At 36.7% G+C, this 24792-nt stretch overlaps 1 protein-coding gene across 3 annotated transcripts in view; it reads right to left on the reverse strand.

Annotated features, from left to right (window-relative positions):
• The window catches only part of MET (MET proto-oncogene, receptor tyrosine kinase), a 132550-nt gene that overhangs the window by 63996 nt on the left and 43762 nt on the right, over positions 1 to 24792 (reverse strand). For all 3 annotated transcript variants that reach the window (XM_060777688.2, XM_060777687.2, XM_060777689.2), the window contains one exon: positions 10375 to 10566. In XM_060777688.2, the coding sequence (XP_060633671.2) occupies positions 10375 to 10566 (192 nt within the window). The remainder of the gene's footprint in view (positions 1 to 10374; positions 10567 to 24792) is intronic.

A 24792-nucleotide genomic window follows, 5' to 3' on the forward strand; every position in this document is an offset into this window, starting at 1 on the left:
TTCTCCCATGTAAAGTCAAATTAGTGTCCCTATAGACAATGAACAGTGTTTCCCATTTTATGTTCCTTACCAGATAAAGAGGACTTAAAATCAAATTCTAGAGAGGCTTATATATATTTAGACTATTGCTTTAAGATAATTGGGGGGGGGGGGGGGGGGCTGTGATAATAAGTGGCTAACTGTTTTTTTAATTTAAAAATATTTTTTATCCAATTGCTGTAATACTAAAAATATTCCAACTGCACATAAAGCCAGCTTTAATTCATGGCACAGAATTTCAGGTATGCATTTTGAAAACTATATTTCATTGAAATATACAACACAATTAAGGCAGTTGCTGAAAACCCGTTATTTCCTTGTACGTATGCAGCATTTATCAAGCTAATCAAATAAAATGAATTACCTGAATGTACAGTACTTCTTGTTCTTTTTAAGAAATTCCTTTTATTAGGAAAAGATAAACGGCAGCATAGTGGAAGTCCTCTGGTTAGAGGTTCTGTGAAATTTTAGTGAAGCCTACTGAGCCAGACTAAAATAAACCTTTAAAAAGACTACCATAGCTAATGCAACAGATGTGTAATCTGATGACCAGTTATTTTAGCTTCAATCGTGCATTTACAAACAAATGTTGGTAAAATTGTATGACCATTGTCTGACACTGTAGAACCAAAAACCAACCAACAAACCATCAATTAAAATGCAGAATGTTAACTGGAAAGCACCATCAAACATATTTCAGATGTGTTGCTTTTTTGTGGCCAGGAAAGAGAGTGAAAATGAATAAATTGCAAAGCTGCATGAAAATACAGATTAATGTTGGTATTAGGGAGAGGTACATCCACAGCTGCAAATACCTTTATAGTGGATCATTAGCTGCATTTTTCTCTCAAATGCCCATCCCTTCAAAATACCAAGGAACTTTTTTTATCATTCATTTGTCGTTATTTCCACATATTATTCTGTGAGTAAGCAGCACTATTAACCCTTAAAACAGTTCTAGACTGCATCCTCAGAGCAATGTCAGAGCATTTAGTTCTATTACCATGATTCCCTTAACACTAGCCAAAACACAGAATGGATTCACCACCCCACTGACATATGATCATTTCCACCATTATTCTACAGGGTTTTCTAGAGATTGATAGGGCAGTAGTGGTCCTCTAGTGCAGGCATTTGCTAGTCCACCACTTCTTAAACTGGAAATCCTGACCCCAAATGGGATCCCCTTAGCTCAATATTGGAGTCCACCACTTCTTAAACTGTAAATCCTGACCCCAAATGGGATCCCCTTAGCTCAATATTGGAGTCCCCCTCGGGGGTTGAGAAGGGCGGGGTAGAAGTGCGAGAAATAATAAATAAATAAATAAATAAATAAATAAATAAATAAACAAACAAACAAACAAACATTTTGGCAACAATTAAAGGTTTCTGAATGTCACCTAGACATTTAAACCAACCTGTTTGCAATAACAGTAAATTCTGCAGAAAATGCTTCAGCTATACTTCATAAAAAGTAAAATCAGCCAGTTCAGCAAGACTTACACATGCTTGCTGAAAGATTTTTATACTTATTTTATAAAGATATATACCTTGGATATCACAAGTGGAAAGGGGTTGTGAAAAAAATCTCAGGCAGAAAAGCTTTGCAAATGGAAACCTGTGCTAGTCCATGCTGTGATTTGATTCAGTTAAAGCAGAAGAGTGGTGACAACATGCTGGAGATCCAAATTACTGGTAGCAGGGATAATACAAATAAGCACATGCCAAGTAATTCAGATTTATTCCATTCTCTTTGCAGTAAATTCTGCAAGCTAGAGTTCTGGCCAAGCAATATGTACCAACATCTTCTGATTGAATGGCTGAGTTAGAGTTATAATGCTGGCTCTGTTGATAGATGCATTTTGGCACCAAGATATAATCAAAGACAAATGTGTAGTGGCTTTCAACAGCAACTCTGAATATTTCAGTAATTGCAGTCTATGGAGATAGCAAGTACTGAAAATGCAAGATCCAGAGATGAATGTCCCATTTATACTGGAAGTGAGTAATCAGCTTGAAATTCATGGCTATCAGATAGATTATTTGCAGCATTTTTACTACTATCTGGGTTTTTTAAAACTTTATGTTCCAAATATAAAGCCAGAAGTTTCAACTATCAGGTAAATTACACACAATCAATATTTTAAGTTTATAGTTGTTTCAATAAGATGCAAGGAGTAAATTTTTATCACAGTGAGAACTGCAGATATTTTCTACAAAAACAAAAGATTTGCTTGAAATTAAATCAAATTTTGCCATGATTCTCTAGCAAATATACTCAAAGTCAGCTCTATGACATTTCACAGCATATTCTTGTAGAAAGGGGACATACATTGTTATCTTCAAAATACAATTAAGATATCTGTATTCACAGTTTTAGTTATTAATGGGCAACAAAATATGTCCTCTCTATAGACATTTTCTAGGTCCTCCAGGTTTTTGATGCCATTTTGGACCAGAGATTCTTCATTTCAATAGGGTTCAATATTATCTGTAGTTGGGTGTATATGTATTCCTTTGGATAAGAGGGTCATACTGAATTATATATCACTCTAATCCAGTGGTTTTCAACCTTTTCTTTTGACCAGGGACCACTCTCCAACACCAGTACCAAAAGGGTTACAAATCAGTTTTTGGTCAACTTTAGATTCGATTTGGTTGGGGTGCCTATTCAGAAAATTGCAGTGGATAGACCACATCAGCTCTAGTTTTTGATACAGAACTTATGCCACCCAGTAGTTGCCATCTGCTCACCCACAGAAAAACATAATAAGACTCGGCACTCTAAGAAGGTTTTGTGAGACCAGTTGCTCTCGTTGCAACAGTGTAGTAAAAGTGAGGTTGCCAACCACCACTGGTGGTCTACAGATCACAGGTTGGAAACCACTGCTCTAATCCACTGAATATAAGAGATCTACTTTAAACACTTTAACCTCTTCCAGTTGAAAAAAAATGTTAGAACTAGGAATTTTTCTCAACTCTGTCATTTGGTTCCGAGCATTTATTTAATTCAAATGTTTCCCCATGGTATATGCCCAATCTATTGGTTCACTTAGAAACCCTGTAATGGCTTGAAATTCAGTGATTTAAATTTATCTGAATTTGCCAGCATTATCTTCAAAGTGTATTTGATTGGCTTCTACCATTCAAATGAAGCAGGAAGACCTAAACTATAGCATTCTATCAAATTTAACTTTGCAATAATATTATTGACATGCACAAAGCTTGAAGTCTCTTTAAGAAATTGCTTCAATATCTTTAATGCAGTTATTGCTGATGGAAGGTGTATTTACACACGTTCTTTCAATTCTAGCCCTGTAAGAATAGCCACTATTCAAAGCCTATATATCACAATTTTTGCAGCTGTGGGGGGTTCTAATTTTCATTTCACATATTAGTGCTGGAGTCTGTAAAATATATAATGCTCCTTTGAAGAGCAAACATCTATCAAACCAAAGAATATAGAGAAAACTCCAGTTATAAGATTTCTAATCTGGATGGTTTTTGGTTCCCACTGCAGGACAATCCAAAGAATCTTTGTCATACTGAAGCATTTCAGAGGCATTGCAATGCTAAATCAAATTTTGGTTTGGTGTTGCTGCACATTTGCTTCCATGCTAGCCAGCAGCTCAAATAACATTTATGCAACTTTGAGGATTACTTCAAAAAACATTGTGTAATTGCCTCAACAAATTTGCTATAACAAACTACTTATGTTTTGAGAAATACTTTCCACATATCCACCTGTCAGATGCAGAGGACAAAGGCATTATCAGCAGCTTTTGCACAGATCTATCACTTAAAATAATGTCAGACCTCAACATGAACTTTCTTGGAATAGTAGCATAAAAATAAAGTGAACTACTCTCTATGAGATGTGGCATTGAAAAGCTGTTGCATACAGACTCATAATGATTTTTTGAACACAATATTACTGGAACAAACAGGTTTTTTGAAAAAAATACTCTGTGGATTTTTGTATCTTGAATGCAGAGGTTTCATTTTCTAATTATAACGTGTACTCCTGCTAAAAGGTTAGGCAGAATTACAATATATTGTTTTTGATTTGAAAAGCTTATGGAGACATAGAGACATTACTTATTTTTACATTATAATGGTCAGAAATACAATTAATTACAAAATTATTCAGAGGATCGCTTTTCTAGTGCTTTCATTATCAAGCCTGCAAAATACTGATTATGCCTGGAAGGCAGAAACATGATTTTTAATTTCTAGTGTAGAACATGCCAAAAGAAGTCTAGAAAAAGTGATGAAATGTTGTACATCATAAAAGTTTCCAAACAAAACCTTCTGCTATGGTTCTCTTTACATAAAAAGGGCACATATATGTTTTCACCTTACTTTAAAAACTTTTGGGAGGTAATGGCCAAATGTATCACATTTCGACAATACTTAACAGTCAGGAAGGGTTGCAGGAATGGTTGTTGTTAAAAATGTTTTGAATTTATATTGCTAAGTTGCTGGGATGATTATGACAATATGATGCTGCACTCCATATAGAAACTGTGGAAGTTCTTGGAGATTCTGCATTCCATGGTCAACATGATGAATCATTGATAGTATTGTTACGACAGACAGCCAGCTTACCCACAGGTTCTACTGTGTTTTAGGAATTTTATATTTTTATAATTTTATCGGTGAGATTTTTATGCATTGTTAACTGTACTTATGTCATTGTATTTATACTGATGTACTGTTGTTTGTACGTAGCACCTGAAGTGCTTCTGTGAGCCACCCCATGTCTCTTTGGGGAGATGGTGGCAGAGTACAAATAAAAATTTATTATTATTATTATTATTATTGAGTTTGTCATGCACACCTTACGCTATGCTGATCTTATATTCTGAAGCCATTTAATACATGTATCCCATGCTTTGATGTGAGCAAACATGATCAGAGAAGGTGTAGCTAACCCTCCCATACCTGGACATGCAATGATGGCATCGGTACTAAGAACTGCAGGGACTCTGCGAAATTTATCCTCATACATAAAGGATACATTGTCTTTACCTGAATTCTGGCCAGTGTTAGTTAACAAACCAACCAAATAAGAAGGCAAAATCCAAGTTATGAAAATCTGGATCAATGTTTGGACATCCCTAGTGAGATTACAGCCAGATCAGTTATGGTAAGATTGTGACAGATTACTAATTGGAAACAGAGGTTTATAATTAAATTCTCAAGTTCAGTATAAGTCAGCATAAATCTTAAAATTCCAGTAAACTATGCCCAGCTTTCAATCATTGAGAATTTATCTTTATATCCATAACACTGGATATGTTAGTTGGACAGCATCATTGTTTCAAACCAAACAACCACTGAGAAATATCCAATTCACTTTGCATCCAACAGCTGTACTTACAGACTGTGTTCCCAGCTGCACACCAAAAGCAGTCACAATAGTAAAAAGCAGAAACAGCTGCAAAGTCTTTGGGGGGAAAGCAAGAGAAAAGGGCGAACAACTTGCAGAGAGCTTGTCAAACAGCACTGGAAGGAAGTAAAACCATTTTTCTCTTCTTTTCTCATACATGACAGCTGTCTTAGTTAAAATTATTAGCAGCTTGTTTTGTAACATACACTCAGCAATATTTAATCAACTCTGGAGTTAGGAACATTGACGGACTAACTCTAGGTTTAACACATTTTGTTATAGCCAAAACAATGATGTGTGTGACCGGACTGCAAACCTTTTAGTGTATATTCTCCCTTTCCCATATCATCATTCACTTTTTTTTAAAGGCTGAGATTGTTATCTACATTCTAAACGTATTACCAAGTCTAATACTTAATTGCCCACAGCACTTGATGTTAAGCTTATCTTCCTCTTTCCAGTAGATAAAGTGGTTTGATCTTCAAAATAAAACATTAGATAGTAATTGAAAAGGATAACTTTTCTGTAGTTTAGCGCCTGACATCACCTTATACAAGTCTTAAGAGACCAAGATAATTTTCTTACTTTTTTAAAAAAGAATAGAGGCAGAATCCAAATTACCCTTTCTTGTTCCAATCTGACACTCATTTTTACTGGAGCTATGTGATGTTATTAAGACTTCTAAACATAAATAGTAAGTAGTGGAAGGGGTATATTTTTTAAAATGTGAAACCTAATATTCTATATAATTTTATGATTTCTTTTAACATCATTGTGACCTAATGGGTTTGCGTAGATTTGGTTAATCAGTAAACCCAATGATATTTGGATCACTCAGGTAAAAAGGTAAAGGTTTTCCCCTGACATTAAGTCTAGTCGTGTCAGACTCCGGGAGGTGGTCCTCATCTCAATTTCAAAGCCAAAGAGCCGGCATTGTCCATAGATACCTCCAAGGTCATGTGGACAGCATGACTGATTGGAGCACTCTTACCTTCCCGCCGGAGTGGTACCTACTGATCTACTCACATTTGCATGTTTTCGAACTGCTAGGTTGGCAAAAGCTGGGGCTGACAGCGGAAGCTCATGCCACTTCCCGGATTTGAACCTGTGACCTTTCAAGGTAACGACAATTACTAACTTTAAGGATGCTCTAACCATTGTTTCTTAGTGGGTTTTACTTACACTTTTTAATACTTCTCTGTGAATTTTCCCCTTTTGTGTGGATTCCAAAATGCTGTGGCTTTCTGCTGTATAAGTAAAGGGAAAGGTTTCCCCTTGACATTAAGTCTAGTCAAGTCCGACTCTGGGGGGTGGTGCTCATCTCCATTTCTAAGCTGAAGAGCCAGTGTTGTCTGTAGACACCTCCTAAGTCATGTGACCAGCATGACTGCATGGAGTACTATTATCTTCCTGCTGATGAAGTACCTATTGATCTACTCACATTTGCATGTTTTCAAACTGCTAGGTTGGCAGAAACTGGGGCTAATAATGGGAGTTCACCCTGTCCCATAGATTCGAACTGCTGGCCTTCCAGTCAGCAAGTTCTGCATCTTAGCGGTTTAACCCACTGTGCCACCACAACCCCTTTATACAGTATAAGAAAAAATAGGTTTTTTTAAACACAAGCTACAAATCTTCCAATCAGCAATGATCACAGACCAGTTGCCATACAGTTTGGGGGATTCGGAAACTCCATTTTACAATTATGTAAATATTATTCTGAAGTTAGATGGCTCCATCCCACAAAAAAAAATCACACCTGTTCCACTGAATATAGATAACAAAATAACTATATAAATTGATGTCTTATCTGTGATAAATTAAGAAATTTATCTAAAGGAAGGATATACTGGAGGATGGCTTTCAGGGTTGTCCGGCAGTAAGTATTTAAGGAAACTCATGTTCACATACAGTTAAAAGTTTCAGATCCAAGGGCACTCAAATTGGGGGGAAATCATGCATGAGGGCGGGGAAAGCCTGTGGGTTATTACAACAGGATCTTCAAGATTACTTTGGTCTGTAACTCAATCCAGTGGATGTGAATATTCCTGCTAATGGCACTATGTATTTCAGACAATAGCACTCTTTTGATCCCTTGGCTGGCCTTACAAAAGGAAACGTGCTCTGGAAGTATTGTGTTAGATTTTTTAGTGTTCCACATAAGGGGTTAGGGGATGCTGAGTGAAAAGATTTGTTTCAAAGCATGACTGAATAATACTACCATTATGAAGTCGAAACATCTAATATTTGCGTTTCTACAGGAAAATATCAAATCTTTTTACACCAAGCATAGAAAATTCACAGGAGGCTATAGAAGATCTTAAAAAGGGAGAAAAAGTTGTTATTACTAACAATTTCCTTGTAGTCAATGGTTTGTTTTGCACTGTTTTCATAATTATCAGTCTAAACATGAAATTTAATCTTTCTCACAACTGACCCAGATAGTTGCATGTATAAAAGCTAAAATAAGTATAGGGCTGGCAATATAGAAAACTAAAGGAGCATGAATACTAAAGGCACAAGATCCTTTCTAATCTTGGAATCTAAGCAATGTCAGTCCTGGTTAGTATAGGTAGGCTGTATTACTAATTGCCTAAGAAAACCCTTTGAAATTCATTGGGGCATCAAATGTTGACAGGCTACTTGAACACACATACCGGTAGAAAACTAAATCCAATGGCTAATTCTAACTAGTACAGACCCACTACCAACAGGATTTATAAAAATATCGACTTAACAAGTTCTATTCCCCAGTGGGTCTACTCTAATTAAAGTTTACATTTGGATTTAACTCCAAAGCGTCAGGAAACAAACCAACACTTTAAATAAGACTTGTGGCTTAATTTGATGTTCCTTAGAAGATACTCCAGTGGAGCATTCAGACATATCTCCTATTTTTATTGAACAAATCAAAACAAATTATTTTCATTTACTTCATTGTTAAAGAGATGTAGCGTGGTGGTTTAAGACCAAGGTTTGAATCATCACTTGGCCATGAAAACATATTGGGTGGCCTTGACAAATTATACTCTCTCAGTCTCATAAGAAGTCAAAGGTAAACTTCCTCTGAACAAATCTCCCCCCCCCCCCAAAAAAAAATATAGAGTCACCTTATGGTCACTATAAATTAGAAATGACTTGAAGGCACACAACAAGAAGAAAAAAGGGAATATGGCCTGACTCCAATTGGTTGATACTAACAAGCATAGACCCACTGAATCAGTTGTTGAATGAAGAGCTGAAATACAGAGGAAATCTCATTGATTCAATGGACCTACTCTAGGTGGGATTAACAATCAGGTTAAGTGTATTGTCGAAGGCTTTCATGACTGGAATCACTAGGTTCTTGTGGGTTTTTTCGGGCTATAGAGCCATGTTCTAGAGGCATTTCTCCTGACGTTTCGCCTGCATCTATGGCAAGCATCCTCAGAGGTTGTGAGGTCTGTTGCAAGTAGGAAAGATGGGTTTATATATCTGTGGAATGGCTGGGGTGGGGCAAGGAGCTCTTCCCTGCTGCAGTTAGGTGTGAATGTTTAGCTGATCACCTTCATTAGCATTTGAAGGCCTGCCTGAGCCTGGGAAATCTCTTGCTGGGAGGTGTTAATCTGTGCCTGGTTTTTTCCTCTCTGTTGTTTAGCTGTTATAATTTTAGAGTTTTTTAATACTGGTAGCCAGATTTTGTTAATCAGGTTAAGGTTTGCATCATTCTACAGCGTAGAACTGGAAATGTCCTGGTCTACATTGTTTAAAAGAGATAATCTGGTGTCTCTGCTAGCAACCATAAAATAAAACTTTATTTTTTTTAGTACAGAGCAAGTAAATGGGAACATTACAGGAACATGGTGGCACTTATATGTTGCTGACATTAATGAAGTTGTAATCTGTCACATGAAGCTGTTTAATGGCCCAGCAGCAAAAACAGAAGCACTGACTGCTAAGTGAGATAGATGGTAAGCAGCAAGATAACAGAACAATGCCATCAGCCAGAGTCAAATGAATTGTCAATTATGAATGAACAAACATTTTTATTTCAGTCAATGACCAGTATTAAAAGAACCAGTAAAACATGAAGAAAAACATACATTTAGGCATTAAAATACAGATTTAAAATATGAGTTTAAAATAAAAAGTGCTAAGTATGAACTTAAAACGGCATTGAACGCTTGTATATTAAAATAACCATGGTATGTTTTATCTTAACTTTTATTATTGCTAACCGATAAGCTATTGCTGATGAACAGATGCTTGCAATAGGATACAAGAATCTAAAGGTAGGGTAGGAGCACATAGGGAACAAGGAGTGGGGAGCACAATCGAACACAAGTCCAAAGACTAGAGGGTTGGAGCACTAACTATAGATGTAGTTACAAGTTTCCAGTAAGTTAAAATGCTAGCTCGTGGTACTGGTCATCAGATAGCAAATTTTAAGCACTGCTGCACAGAATTTGCCTACTTTATATGCTGTAAAAGTTTTGGGGAATTGCCAACTATAAAACTGAACTCATAAGAGCTAAGTAAGAGAAAAGTGGAAAATGTATAGCTGAAGTATCAGAAGCAATGGAAAATTCAGACCAATAACCCTTTGTGCATTACATCATTTGACCACTATCTCAAACATTTTCAACTAAACCAGTGGTTCTCAACCTGTGGGTCCCCAGATGTTTTGACCTTCAACTCCCAAAAATCCTAACAGCTGGTAAATTGACTGGGATTTCTGTAAATTGTCGGCCAAAACAACTGGGGACCCACAGGTTGGGAACCACTGAACTAAACAGTCACATATAATAGGACAAGGAAATACTTCTAGAGAGACTAAAGAACCATCAACTAGTTAGACAATACTGATCTAGGTGTATCAATAATTGTTTTAGATTTTACTGTTAAGGGACTAGGAAGCCAATATAACCTTGGAGGGAAATCACAAAAATTGCAGTATTACTTACCTGCATGAAGCGGCCTTCTGATGTTCCAAGGTTTGCTATTGTAAGATGCCCTTTTGTGAACACAGATATAGATGTTAGCAAAACTGTGTTGAACTGCTCCGAGAATAAGTCAATCCGTTGCAATGCTGTTGTGACTTCCACCCGATACTCCTCATCTTGTTCTCCGCAATAGGTAGTGTTTCTTGAAAAAGTCTGAAAAAATTAGATGTGTGTTAGCAAATCACATCGGAGAAACCAAAGGATTGAGAGGAAATCAAGAACTGCCCTGTGTCACACAGAGTGTCACCTTGTAAGATAGAAGATGGCTTTTTAAAAAATGAATTTATAGTTTACTTATTTGCATCCTGATTTTCTGCAAGTAAATGCCATTCAAGGAGTACAGCTAGTACCAGTAACTACCAGAATGTTAAAGAAAGACCATTTTCTCCGGTAAGAATCGTTTCCAATTTTGAATATTGGTTTGTTGTAGGTTTTTCCGGGCTATATGGCCATGTTCTGGAGGCAATTTTTCTCCTGACGTTTCGCCTGCATCTATGGCAAGCATCCTCAGAGGTAGTGAGGTCTCACTAAAAATTGCCTCCAGAACATGGCCATATAACCCGGAAAAACCTACAACAAACCAGTGATCCCGGCCATGAAAGCCTTCGACAATCATTTTGAATATTGTTTTAATTTTGTATGAAATAAACTCGTATATCTACTTATTGTACAATAGATTTTCTTTCAAATATGCAATAGGTTGTACACAATTAAATGATCAGATTTTACAATACATTTTCAGACTCTTGATCAGAAGAGTGTGCAGAGAAGAGATATAAAATCAACACTTGCTTTAAAAATGAAAATGTGTTTATTTTGGTGCCCTAAATACTTTCAGACCAAGCATAATGCTTGCTGTCTATTTGTATCTGCCTCCAAATTGCTGTTGACTTACAGTGACCCATGATTACATGGGATTTTCATAAGCAAGGAATATTTCGGCAAAGAATTGTGGTTTGCCATTTCCTTCCATTCTATTTCAAATAGCTACTGCATACTAGAATATCCTGGCTAATATGTTCTAGCTTGCCAAGTTAATATTTAAATATATCAATAAGAGCATTTTAATGTCTTATTTGCACTTAGTAATTTTAGTTTATTTACATGAAGCTCAGAGTACTCTGGGGGCTGCAAACAAGTGAAAAAATGAAACAAGATTATAAATGAGGCTAAGAATATTGTGCCTAAAATTCAAACTTGCCAATGTTGTTGTTTGTTCTCATAGTTATTATAATTATTGATTGTTTGTTCATTTTTAATTCTCCAATTCATATGTGCCTTTTTCTGGAGAATTATTCCCAGAGCATATATACAGCAAGTTAGTCCTTAGGATGTGAACACATTCACATTATATTGAGAATTCAATGGTAATCTATTAACTGGGAATTCAGTTACTATTGATGCTTTGTCTTCTGTTTTGGATAATAAACAGAGACCATTTAGATGTCAATAAGCAATTTAATACAAGAAAACATATGGGATTGTCTTATTTTCTAGCATATGAAATGGAGCAGTGTACAATGAAAGCAACAGAATGTAAGTGTACTATATAATCAATACTATGATCGTTTTTCTTCATTGTTTATTAACTGTAGGGGGTTCTTTAGAAATTAAGGCAGATTTTGGTATGACTGACTGCTTATTGAAAAAGCAATAAAGATGTGTCCTTTGGTTTTTACAGCCTTCTGCAACAGACCTTTAAAAAGCAAGCCAAAATAAGAATAAAAATATTATCATGTCAAGTTGAAATCAAGTTTTTAAAATGTTAATGTCCCTCAAGGCTTGTGTCAGCTTGTCATAGTTGAAGGTGACATCAGAATATCATGATACAAATAATAAAGAGCTCTCTAAACTGTTGGTTTTCAAATACAAAAAATAATACAAGTTAACGATTTCTTATGTGGAATTTTGAAATCCAAAATACTACACAGGTGGTGAGGTTAGCAAAATTTCTGTTTACCATAATTTTGTCTTAATTTCATGAACAAAATTATTAAAAATTAACAGTTGATGTGTTTGATGTATATGAAACATAAATGCACAATATTTCATTATATACATGTATATAAATATAAGTATTCCAACATAATTAAAATAAAAACATCCAAAATCCCAAACACTTCTAATATTAAGCATTTTGGATAAAGGATGATCAACTTGTAGGTCCAAAATTAACAATGTTGCTAATAGTGATCTTCTCAAGCCTCCACTCATTATTTGTTATGTATATAATTGCTTACTGTTTTGTATATGTGTATATTGGTTTGCAGTTTTTCTTTAACTCTATGTTGTGGGAGGAGGTGCAGATCATGTGATCAGAACTGGGATTGTTCAGGACTCAGACTCCATTTGAGAAACAGTATCCTTAGAGACTTCAGTAGGAACTCTATGCTTTAGATTTCAACAGGAACAGTATGCTTAGAGATTCTATTGGACTTTCAGACTAGACAGAGACTCTATTAGACTCTCAGAACAGAGAGACTCTCAGAACAGAGAGATGCTTTAGATTATGAAACTCTGCTGTATATGTGTGTGTGTTGTGCACTGGCATATCTTTGTCCCTTACAGTTCAAAGACATACCTAGGTACATCAGTTTAATAGCCGAGAAACCCAATTGCTTTGCATGAATGCCATTATTACAAAAGGTTATGGCATTTATGGCATCACTTTTCAAAAGGTTGTGACTTCTAACAAGGTCATGCTTTTCCAAAGATCATAAAATCTCCAAAGGTTTATTCTAAAAAACAAAACTAACAAACAATGTTGCAGAATTCCTTGCAGAACCATAGGTCTTCAAAGGATTCTGCTTGGCCACAACACTAGACAGGAATAATTCACTCTTGCAGTTCTGTATGTTCCTGCTATCTTACCTCAGCTGAGCACACAGCATTTACACACAAAGGATCTGTAGACTGGGTGTTAGTTTTAACATTCAAATGAGATATGCTCAACAGCACATACATATATTCCTTTGCGCCACTGAGCACTGTACTTAAAATTCAACCACATGTAATCAACTACTGCGAGCAATTCCCAACGGTTCCTTTACAAAATGCTATTTCATTTTCTTAACAAGAAAAGTCTAAAAATGATTTGCTCATGTTTTCAAGCATCTAAGTAGCTGAGTACAATACTGAGACACCTTTTTTTCTACACATAATCTTCATAAGTATTCTAAATATATCACAGTTATTCTTTGAAAGAATAAAAGCCTTAAACATTTATTTTATAGAACAGTGCTAACCCTAAGGATTAAGTGAAGGATGATCCCACCATCCCTATTACAGGATGTACTGGCCAGATCCTACTAACAATATCAGTAGGACCATAGGTTCCTAATGTCTGCCTGAAACAATTCATTTGGCTGACAATATAGAAAATGACATTCTTGTTGGATTAAATGTCCAGAAGTCTGGTGCCAAATTCCAGTGACAAATCTCACAAATATGGTAGCTCAGGAAGGGTCCTACTGGTAATACAGCTTCATATTACTTCTTCCTTCCATGGACATGAGTGAAAGTACATAGTATCTGTTGACTCATCCATAAGAAATAAGCTTTTGTCTGATGTAGGTCTGAATTGGAATGTGATGAGATAACATAAAAATTATTTAATTCTTGTCCAAATTGGATATGAAGTCAAATTGCATTATGCTTGCTCATATAATAATTTGTGGCTAGCTGGCATTTACCGGTTGATTTTTATGATACCAAAAAATACAAGTTCAAAAAATGCTCTAGAAAACCAATCTATTTCTACATAAATGCTCTTCTCATAAACAGTTGAAAGCACTGTTTAAACTTCATATGTTTGCTATGAAGAAAAAATATTAATATTAATGAACTGCTGCCACACGTTCTGCAGAAATATATATAGGATAGTTTCTACAATATCAGCACTTTATAAAATAAGACTTTAAAAAACTTAAAAGGAAACCAACCAACTTGCCAACCAAACATATATTTCTTGCTTCAGACAACCTGGTCTATTTGTAGCTAAAAGAGGATTTGAAGTTTGGTTTCTCATATCTAAATGCAATACCGTAATCAGAGCACACAGCTCTTTAACCCAGGCTAGTAAAAATCACTAGTGTGTGTAATATAAACACATTTCAGGTTTCCTGGGATGACATTTAACAGTGGAATCAAAAGTCTGTTTTAAGTAGGTGTTAAATATTTTATGACAACACCTAAATGATACTGTAACATTTGTATAAGGATAGGAATTTTAACTATTCAAACATAAAACATAAACTGGAAAACAGATGTATTATCTGGGACAATATGTTGCTCAAGCAAGGGATCTTAAATAATAAATCCAACTGATATTTTGCAACTTCCAACCCTAACTTCTTCACGTATAAATTTTATTTAAGTCATACTGTTTATATTAACCTGTAATTTCTTACTAATACACGTGTTAATTAGATTCTAGTCCAGAAAGTGAGAAAAGCTTTTATAGAAATTGATGTACCTACTCATAGAGATGTGTTTGTATGAACCAACTAAGGTTTTTGTAACTGTATTTAACCTAAAAATGGGAATTAAAAAGGAGGACTCTCCATTAAATCATTAAACAGGGGGTTATAAATTTGATTTTGAAAAGTGCTTGTTTGATGTAAGATGGTTAGAGCACTGGATCTTAGGTGATCTAAGACAATCTAAGGCACCATCTCCACAGCTCTTTAATGCAGGCTGGGAAATGGATTAGATTGAGGTATCAAAGCATCGCCTCAGGCCAATCCAGTTCAACCTGGAGGAAACCTAGAAATCTAAGTTTACTCCTGATTAAAAAAAAAGTAGGAAGTGCAGACCATCCCACCACTAATAGTGGCTGTTTTTATCCAAAGTGTTCTCTGCTTAAGTTTTAATAATGCTGTATTTACTTGGTTTTACCTTATTTTTAGTTATGCAGGTGCTAGTCCATTCAGTAGTTACGTAGTATTTTAAGGGCGTATCTTGCACATTGATATATGTAGCATTTTAATGATTTATATAGGATTTTAATGGTGTATTTTATATTGTATTTAGTAATCTGATTTTCATGTATTTGTTTGCCTTATGTGTGAAAGACTAAGCATCAAATAACTTGACCATCTCCTCAAACTCCAGTAGCTGGGGGGGGGGGGGGGGGGGGAGGCACTATTACCCTTCATTCCTTGTCTCCCATTTTAGCCTAACTTATAACTTCCTGAAAAGTCGCCAAACGGAGGGAGAATGAATTCACAAACACACACACAGCAGCGTGCCTTCTTTCCCTTTTGTCAAACCTCACAACACCCTTCGTTCATTTACCCACTGACCCAATAGACACCACTGAAATGAGACTGAAGTTAAATCCAGGAACCATACATGTTTGGACTTATATGTTGTATAAACTGAATTTTAGGTTTAATAGAACCTAAGTAAGTAATTGTTTAATTGATATGTTTTTAACTATGTGATTTTAAATTATATGTTTTATTATTATAAAACATATAAAACAAGGCATTGAATTGTGCCTTTGTTGGAAGCTGCCCTAATTCGCCTTTGGGGTGAGAAGGGCGAGATATAAATGAACATGATACATGTTTTGAGACTGCTGCACATGTATGTTGGTTAGAGATAGCAAATGTATCTTAATCCATGTTGATGGACTACAAATCGCATTAGTTGTAACCAGTACATTGAATGATGAGGAAAGCTGAGAGCTACAATCCAACATCTGGAGAGCCACATATTCCCAATCCCTTCTCCAAGTAACATTAATACAATTCTGAGTCATTGTGTCCAAACACAAATTCAAATTCATTTCATATAGTGAAAAGCTACCATTTTGCATGATAGCTTGATGCAAAATTATTTATACATGACAAAGTTATGTAGAAACTTGATCTGATAATTTATTAATTACATTGATATGCCATACTTTGTCCAGATTGCTCAGGGCAACGCCGCTCTCTCCCCTACCCCCATCAAAACCTGAGCAATATATTGAGATAATCAATATCTCTGCAGCTAAGTTATACACCAAGTTTTGTGATTAAGCAGAAATTTGAACCTGTGTCACCCAGATCATCATCTGAAATTTTAATCATTGTATCACTGAGATTTTCAATGTTTGTGTCTCAAATTCTGGCATCGTTAACATGGGATTATTAGTTGGGTTGGTGGCTTCTCTAGATGTTTTCAGACTACACTGTCCAAAAGCCCTAGACAAACTATCCATTGGTGAAGGATAATAGGACTTGCAATACAGCACCTGGGGAGCCACAAGCTGTCTATACCTTCTTCAAGTTAATATGGGTGAGGAAACTGCCAGCATTGAATCCAGAAGATAATTAACCATCACAATTCTTTCCAGAAGTGCATTGATATCAATAGAAATAACTCATTAACATACAAGAGAAACACATATAATACAAAGGATCAGCTACAAATTTACATTTCCAGAAACTAGTGGCAATCATTTCCTGATAAATTGAGGGGGAGGAAGAAGCAATTATGTCCATGGTGCATTACGTAAGGTAAAAAGGGACAAATGTTGATGTAATTAGCTAATACAAATTAAAAACATTGCACATTTTCTTTTAAAAGATCATTCATAGTATTATTCACTTTTGATATTGATTACCAGTGCATCAGTTCTTGTAATCTGATTAGTGCATTAGCACTAAGTAAATAGTATTGATCTATCTATACATATAATGCAGCCATACAGTCTTTGTATTTTGCCCATTTCCTTTGCATTAAGATGCAACAGCACATGGATCACCAAAATTAAAAAAAAAGTGTCATAGTTACTTAAAGGAGTGTGTCACTACTCCTTTACAAACGTAGGTCTTGGAATGAATAAACGTTTTAATGTTGTTTTTGTTGTTAAAAAAACTACCTTAAAATATTTGATTTGTAGCCAAAGTATTAATTTAAAGCTTGGACAATTGTCCTCTGGTTCAAATAATTCAAAGAGTGGCGATAGTCCACATGGGTTAAAAATAATGTTGCTGAATGTTAAGTTGTTGAACTGCACAATTGCTAACCAGCACTTCATTCTGCACAAGTTTATGACCTCGGTTTACATTACTGAGATTTGGTTGGATGAGGTGGGAGCATGAATCTCTCAGCTTTGTCTGTCAAGATGCTGTACACAGCACCAAGCATAACCTGGAAGTAGAAGGAGGTTGATTACCCTGGTTCCCTCATGGGTATTCCGGAGATAACAGAATTCTACTGATGTACTGCCCACACTACACTCTTCCTTAGCTAGCCAGGCTGGTCTTAGGTTGGGGCTGGGATACCTTTGGCTTGCAGCATGAAGGACATCAACATTCATGCTGAAGGTGCCCTATTAGAGGTGCCTCAGGACTTCATGGCTGCCCTGATAATCATGAGTGTTTAACAGTCATGTTTCTGGTCATACTCTGGATCATGTCTTCTATGTTTGATAGGATAATGGTGGGTTTGGTGATTTAATCCAGCATGGACCAATTACTACCTGGCCACGTTTAAACTCACTGGGATTCAGAACCTCTACAACGGTGGGGGCTAATTTGGATGTTTTGCTTCAGGGGCTAGTGAAGCCAGGTGGTTTCCTGACAGCTCCTGGGAATTTTCCTGCTGATTTGGCAGATCATTCTGCTGTGATCCTGGATCAATGTCTACAATGGGGAAATGTGCAGGAGAGGACATAATAGATCCTAAGTATCCTCTTTGGAATGAAGCTAAACTACTAATCCTGAGTCCCTAGGGAGCTGTTTACAATTAAATAAATGGGATGGCTAGAGCTATGCCAGAGCAAAATGCAGAGCCATTCCAATTGAATATGGGCTAGAATCTATTTAAAGGCCTTACCTGTGACAATACAGGCAACAAAAACCTATTTTTCTCCACTACTATTGTGTCTGTAAAAAGCCATTTAGTTAAGTTATATGTTTTAATGGTTTTTGTATTGATTTTATAATGTTGTTTTTAAATGTTTTAATTGTATATTGTGGATTACTAAGGGATCGAATGGCTGCCAATTTGTAAGCCGCCTAGAGTCACCTTCGGGCTTGAGAAAGGCGGGATAGAAACATCATAAATAAAGCTCAAATAAAATAAGTTGTTGGTTACGGATCTTTTACATTTTGACCCAACAGAACAGGAAGCAGATCACTTAATAGTCTACTATAAACAAGTTGCTGAGCATTTTGCAAATAAAATAGCTTGGGTGCACTCTAACTTTGAATGAATTAATAAATACAGAACTGTAGGTGTAACCTTGGCTTCTGCATGGCTAACTGAGATAAGTGAGTGGTAGGCTTTAAACCTAATTGTTAGTCCTAATATAAGAAACACATAGAATCAAAGGAATGTAGGTAAGTGTTGACTTCCCAACTTTCCACTGAATCAGTGAACTGGTTAGCTCTAATTAGGAATAGAAACTAAATTTCGGCTCAGGATAGCAACCTTTGATATATACCGTTTCGCAATGAAACACATATCTAAAGAGTGAGCTGTAGAGAGCAGACAAATTGTTTCAAAAGCCGTGAGGGAGTATACCTTTGCTTGCCTCATTGCTTCCCTCTGTATTGCATTTTAGGACCAAATAAATGAACTGGAAATTGGTATGGGAATCAGGAAACATACTTCTTGTTCTGCACAGTGAAATGAGCATGATGTACATACACAGGTATGTTTGCAAATATGTATAAATATGCATGCATTAAACATAGGGGACTTTATGACACTACCCTGTTGCCTCGCATAAATTGCACTGTTGAAGCAAACAGGAACATATCAGTTTGAAAATAATCTCGTATCACACTTGTCAGCATTATGCTGCTTTGACAATCCATAGTCTCGCGCTCACTCTTCCGCACCACCCGGCTAACCCCACCTTCCCCTCCACCTGTGTATGCCCTACTGAGCGAATGTCTGGCTTTTTATTTTATTTTTGCTGTGCACTGACAGCAAAATAGTCAAATAAAAATACAGTTAGTTTGAGAAGGACAAGGTTTTTTTTTTTCTTTTCAAGAGGGAGATCAATGCTTGCTTAGCTGAAGAAATTATGAAATGGCAGAGCAAATATTACTAATAGGCTTTTATTTTTCCTGAAGGACCATTTAAAATGGGATACCATTTTAAATACATTTATTTTGTTCTATGTGATAGGCAGTGGCACGAGCTGAAGAGAACAGTCAAGGAAAAGCATTATGGGCTTCCCCAGACCGGTGGTAAGCAGCCTGCTCAGTCTGTAATTGTGCCTGATGTTCATGATGGAAATGGGGATGATGTTCCTGATGGTGGACTGGGTCAATTGGCAATGGGGATGAGGGTTTGCCTGGGCCTGAGTTAAACTCAGACAAGAGGCTCAAGCTGTCTCAGGAAGATTCGCAAGGTCACATTCCTAGGAAAGGCCCTCAAAGTCTTTCTCAGAGTAACTGTCAGAAGATTATTTGTTAAATGCAGAAGTTAATGAGAGTCAAGTTAATGAAAGTGTAGATAGAAGGCAAAGCTTTTGTAAACAGAGACAGAGTACTCAGGCGCAAAGAAGATCAGTTCGTTTACAGAAAAAGAAAGATACAAAACCTTTATCTGGTGGCAAGGTTGAGAGAAATGCTTTCCTTTCGGTTTTGGAATCTGGAAAAGCTTTATATTGATTCATGGGAAAGAGTTGCCTCAGTTGGGTCAACATTGGAATTTCATGACGATCTTGCTTTCAAGTGTTCTTAGTTTCATGTTCCAAGTTTTTTTTGCCAAGCTCCTGCTTTGTGTATTGGATTTTTCATGCTGCCTTGTTTCATGGATTGTTGTTCCAATTGCTCTTATTTTGCCTTGAAGCTCATGGACTATCCTTTGTTTTGGGGACTTTACTGTTTTTGCTAATTTTATTGCTTTGCCTACATATATTCTTCAATAAACTGCTTGCTGATTTACCAAGCTGGTGTGGTGTTTAAAGTCAGGGGTGTTTCTGCTCTGGTGTACGACATCAGGGAAGAAGAACCAAGTGCCTCATTACTATCACCGCTGACCAACAGGAATCAGAGTATAGTTGGAGGTGCTAGCTGTGGGTATCCCCACAACTGTGACAATTGTGCAACATAATAAAGCAGGATAAAATGGCTAATGCTTCCACTTCAGAAAGCTACATTAGTCTGCGTGGCAATGTCAAGCCTGCATGAACCCACTACTGTTCTGTTTAGCCTATATTGCTAGCCAAAATGCTTCCTCATATAGAAAGCAAATAAATATGCTGAAATGGTATCCTTCCCTCATTTGATAATGTAAAAAAATGGAAAAGGAAATGACAATGATGTAAAAGCAGCCTCATCCTGTTTGTTAATAGCAAGGGGGAAAGGAGGCAATCACATGGCAATCATGCCACAATTGCTGGTGTTGGAATTTCAGCGGAAGGAACCTATAGTGGCAAACGTGGATAAGCAGTGATGTTGGGAGCTATTGACAGAGTTATTTTTTACCATTAATGAAATTGTGTGCCACAATAAGTGTTCGGATGCACACCAGCAATGTCAGATGTTATTGTATACCAGCAATTGCACTGTACCAGCCTTGAGTGATACATTTCAGGGATTCAGTTATCGGGGTTGTTGTAGGTTTTTTCGGGCTATATGGCCATGGTCTAGAGGCATTCTCTCCTGACGTTTCGCCTGCATCTATGGCAAGCATCCTCAGAGGTAGTGAGGTCTGTTGGAACTAGGCAAAAGGGTTTATATATCTGTGGAATGACCAGGGTGAGACAAAGGACTATTGTCTGATGGAGCTAGGTGTGAATGTTTCAACTGACCACCTTGATTAGCATACAATGGCCTGACTGTGCCTAGAGCAAACTTTTGTTGAGAGGTAATTAGATGCCCCTGCCTGCTTCCTCTCTGTTGTTGTGCTGTTGCAATTTTAGAGTTTTTTAATACTGGTAGCCAGATTTTGTTCATTTTCATGGTCTCCTCCTTTCTGGTGAAATTGTCCACCTGCATGTGTATTTCAATGGCTTCTCTGTGTAGTCTGACATGGTGGTTGTGAGAGTGGTCCAGCATTTCTGTGTTCTCAAACAAAATGCTGTGTTCAGGTTGGTTCATCAGGTGCTCTGCTACGGCTGACTTCTCTGGTTGAAGTAGTCTGCAGTGCCTTTCATGTTCCTTGATTCTTGTTTGGGCAATGCTGCGTTTGGTGGTCCCTATGTAGACTTGTCTACAGCTGCATGGTACACGGTAGACACCTGCAGAGGTGAGAGGATCCCTCTTGTCCTTTGCTGAATGTAGCATTTGTTGGGTTTTCTTGGTGGGTCTGTAGATAGTTTGTACGTTGTGTTTCCTCATCAGCTTCCCTACGCGGTCAGTGATTCCCTTGATGTATGGCAAGAACATTTTTCCGCTGCAAAAGCAGCGATAGTGAAATGTTATGCCTTTTGTATAACATAGACATAGGTTTTAATTTTAAAACTTTAAAAATATTAATCATGTATCTACTTATGGTGTACCTTATTACTGTAAGGTGAGAATCTGCTAAGAATAAGTCACATCAACAAGTTATGGTCAAGCAATTTGTTATTTCAATCTTTTCAAAAATGGCGAATAAAAATAGAGAATACAGTTACAGAGCCTTGAAGGGGTTATTTGTCTCTGTTTATTTTATTAAATATTACTAGACGTCTGCTGAGGACAACAGATCAATAAAGGTCCTTGTGGTTTCCTGATGGAAGGTTGCAATTATTTTCTCCCATTACAAAATAAGCATAACTCAATTCCTCTCATCTATCATCTTGGTAAAGAAATATCACTGTGTGTTTATTTCACTGTCTCTCTTGATTTCATTTTAGGGAGCCTCTTGCTTTCATTTCACACTCCTAAATCTTTTCTTCCCCTATTTGCATGTTCATTTGACAGTAATGGTGACCAGTTTATCATGTCTTGGCAGAGTGATTAAGTGAGCAAAAGAGACAGTAAAATGAAAGATATTTTATGAGTTTTCTTGGGACTGAGATGTTAAGCATTTTTAAAGCTAGACCTTAGTTTCTGGGAAGAATAAACTATATTCCAAACCGAAAATTGGTTGTCTGGTGACTTTATGTTTTTATAATGCTTAATTTTGAATCAAATTGTAAGAAATAACATCTTTGCTGAAAATGAGTAAAATTGAGTCTATCCCCAGTATACTTTATTCAGTTTCTTCACAATGTGTCTCTCTCTATACACATACACACACACCAAAGAAGTGATTCAGAGGCTTTTGAGATTACTTGCTAACCATCTTTTAGTTTCAATGGAACTACTCTAAAGCTTCCCACCCTCACTATCTCTAGGTGTTTTGTTACTATTAACTGCTGGCAACATGACTTCAATTTATGGAAGATTTGTGAAAGAGAGATCTCCAAGTCAAATTGTTGTCATCTGCTTCACACTAGTCTTGCAAACTAAGAGTCCTGGCTTCCCTGCTTGAGTCATTCCACTTGAAATGCCAATCCTTATTGTCCTTTCTAGTGAATCATATCTTCTCAATCTCAGTTTAGTCATCTTGACTTCAAGGCTTGATTTGCTCTCATAAGTTGCCTGCCAACTTATGTGGCATTAATTTCATAGCTTTCTCAGGTAAAGGTGGTGGTTTTGCAAGCTCCTTCATATGTAATATAGCCTACAGCACCTGGTATTTATTTATTGTCTCTGATCCAAGTACTGCTCTAGGATCCATTTATTTGTCTTTTTTTGCAGTCCAAGATATTTAGGTACTGTGTAATTTGTTTTGTTTTCTTCTATTTTTAATTAAATCAAGACCTATTAAAAGGACAAAATTCATTAGAACTATTCTTACTTCAAGAATCCTCAGTGAAGCTAAGGGGACCAAAATGAAATTGCTGGGAATTGGTAGATTATGCCCTTTGCTATGAATACTGCACTTAGAGATGAAAAAGTCTGAAATAGAGGTGGGAATATATGGTCCTCCCAATGCTGTTGGACTGTAAATCCCACCACTCCTAACCTATTTTGGTTTGAGTTACTGAGTGACAATTCTATAACATCTGAAAGGCTGCAAGAGTCCTCCTCTGGATAAAACTGTGAGACAAAGTGAACTGCAGTTAAGATTTCAAATTTGAATTTGGAAGGCAGTGTTATACAATGGTAGCATATATTGTGCATTTATGTATTGCAGTATAACTTCTTAGATGCTTTTGAACTGTGATGTTGGAGGAAAACTTGGACTGTGAGAAGATCCAACCAGTCCATACTCCAGGAAATAATGACTGCTCACTGGAGGGAAGGATATTAGAGACAAAGATGAAGTACTTTGGCCACACAGAGAAGACAGGAAAGCTTGAAGAAGATAATGATGATGTGGAAAATCGAAGGAAATAGGAAGAGGGGCCAACCAAGGGCAAGATGGATGGATGTTATCCTTGAAGTGACTGGCTTGACTTTGAAGGAGCCGGGGGTGACGACAGACGACAGGGAGTTCTGGCATGGACTGGTCCATGAGGTCACGAAGAGTCAGAAGTGTCTGAATGACTAAACAACAAAAAATAACTTCTTATAATTTTGTTGTTTGAAGTAATGTTCAAACAAGAAGACTTAAGAAGAGAGCTGGCCCTGTACTAAATAAGCGGAATTTATTTTACAATATTTGATGAAAACTAGAGGCAGACAAGAGCAAACAACTAGGTATACTCTACCTAGATCCAGTACTGGGCTGGGTGGACAGTCATTTTAAGGCAAACAACATCTTAAATTGGATACAGAAACCAAACTGAAACTAGTTAAATTCCTATAAGAATGTCCACTCTGTTCAACTCCTTGGCACTTGAAATTCTGATCATTCATAGGATGTACACATTCACTAAAAGGAAGCTTATTGGAGAGCACATTACAGCAGTTAAATCTTACAGTGGGAAATTTCATGAACTTGTATCAGACTAAAATAAAATAAAATTATAAATATTCGCTTGGCTGGACTACCCATTGGAAAAGGGTATATGCTTATGGTGGGGCCCTCAAACCAAGGCCCACAGGCCAGGTGCTGCCCTCCCAGGCCACTTACCTGGCCCCTGCCCTAAACTTTAAACTTGAAGGCACTCAACAACAACAATCCTAACAATTTGACTATCTCATCAGCCCAAAGCAGGTCCACACCTCCCACTGAAATACTGGTAAGTTTATATCGGTTAACATTGTTTTTCATTTTAGCTATTCTATTTTTTAATGTTTTCAGGGGTTTTTTTGTAGTACAAATAAGGTATGTGCAGAGTGCATGAGAATTGGTTCATTTTTTTCCAAACTATCGTCTTAGGGATCATGAACCAGCCCTCTATTAAAAAGTTTGAGTACCATTGCTGTAGGAGAAGAGTTCTGTAGTATGTAAGCACTTCTACTTTTAGATTTGTGACTGATAATCTTGACTAAGTTTGCAGGTTTC

The sequence above is a fragment of the Anolis sagrei genome, chromosome 5, assembly GCF_037176765.1.
Source record: "Anolis sagrei isolate rAnoSag1 chromosome 5, rAnoSag1.mat, whole genome shotgun sequence".
NCBI classification, from domain to species: Eukaryota; Metazoa; Chordata; class Lepidosauria; order Squamata; family Dactyloidae; genus Anolis; species Anolis sagrei.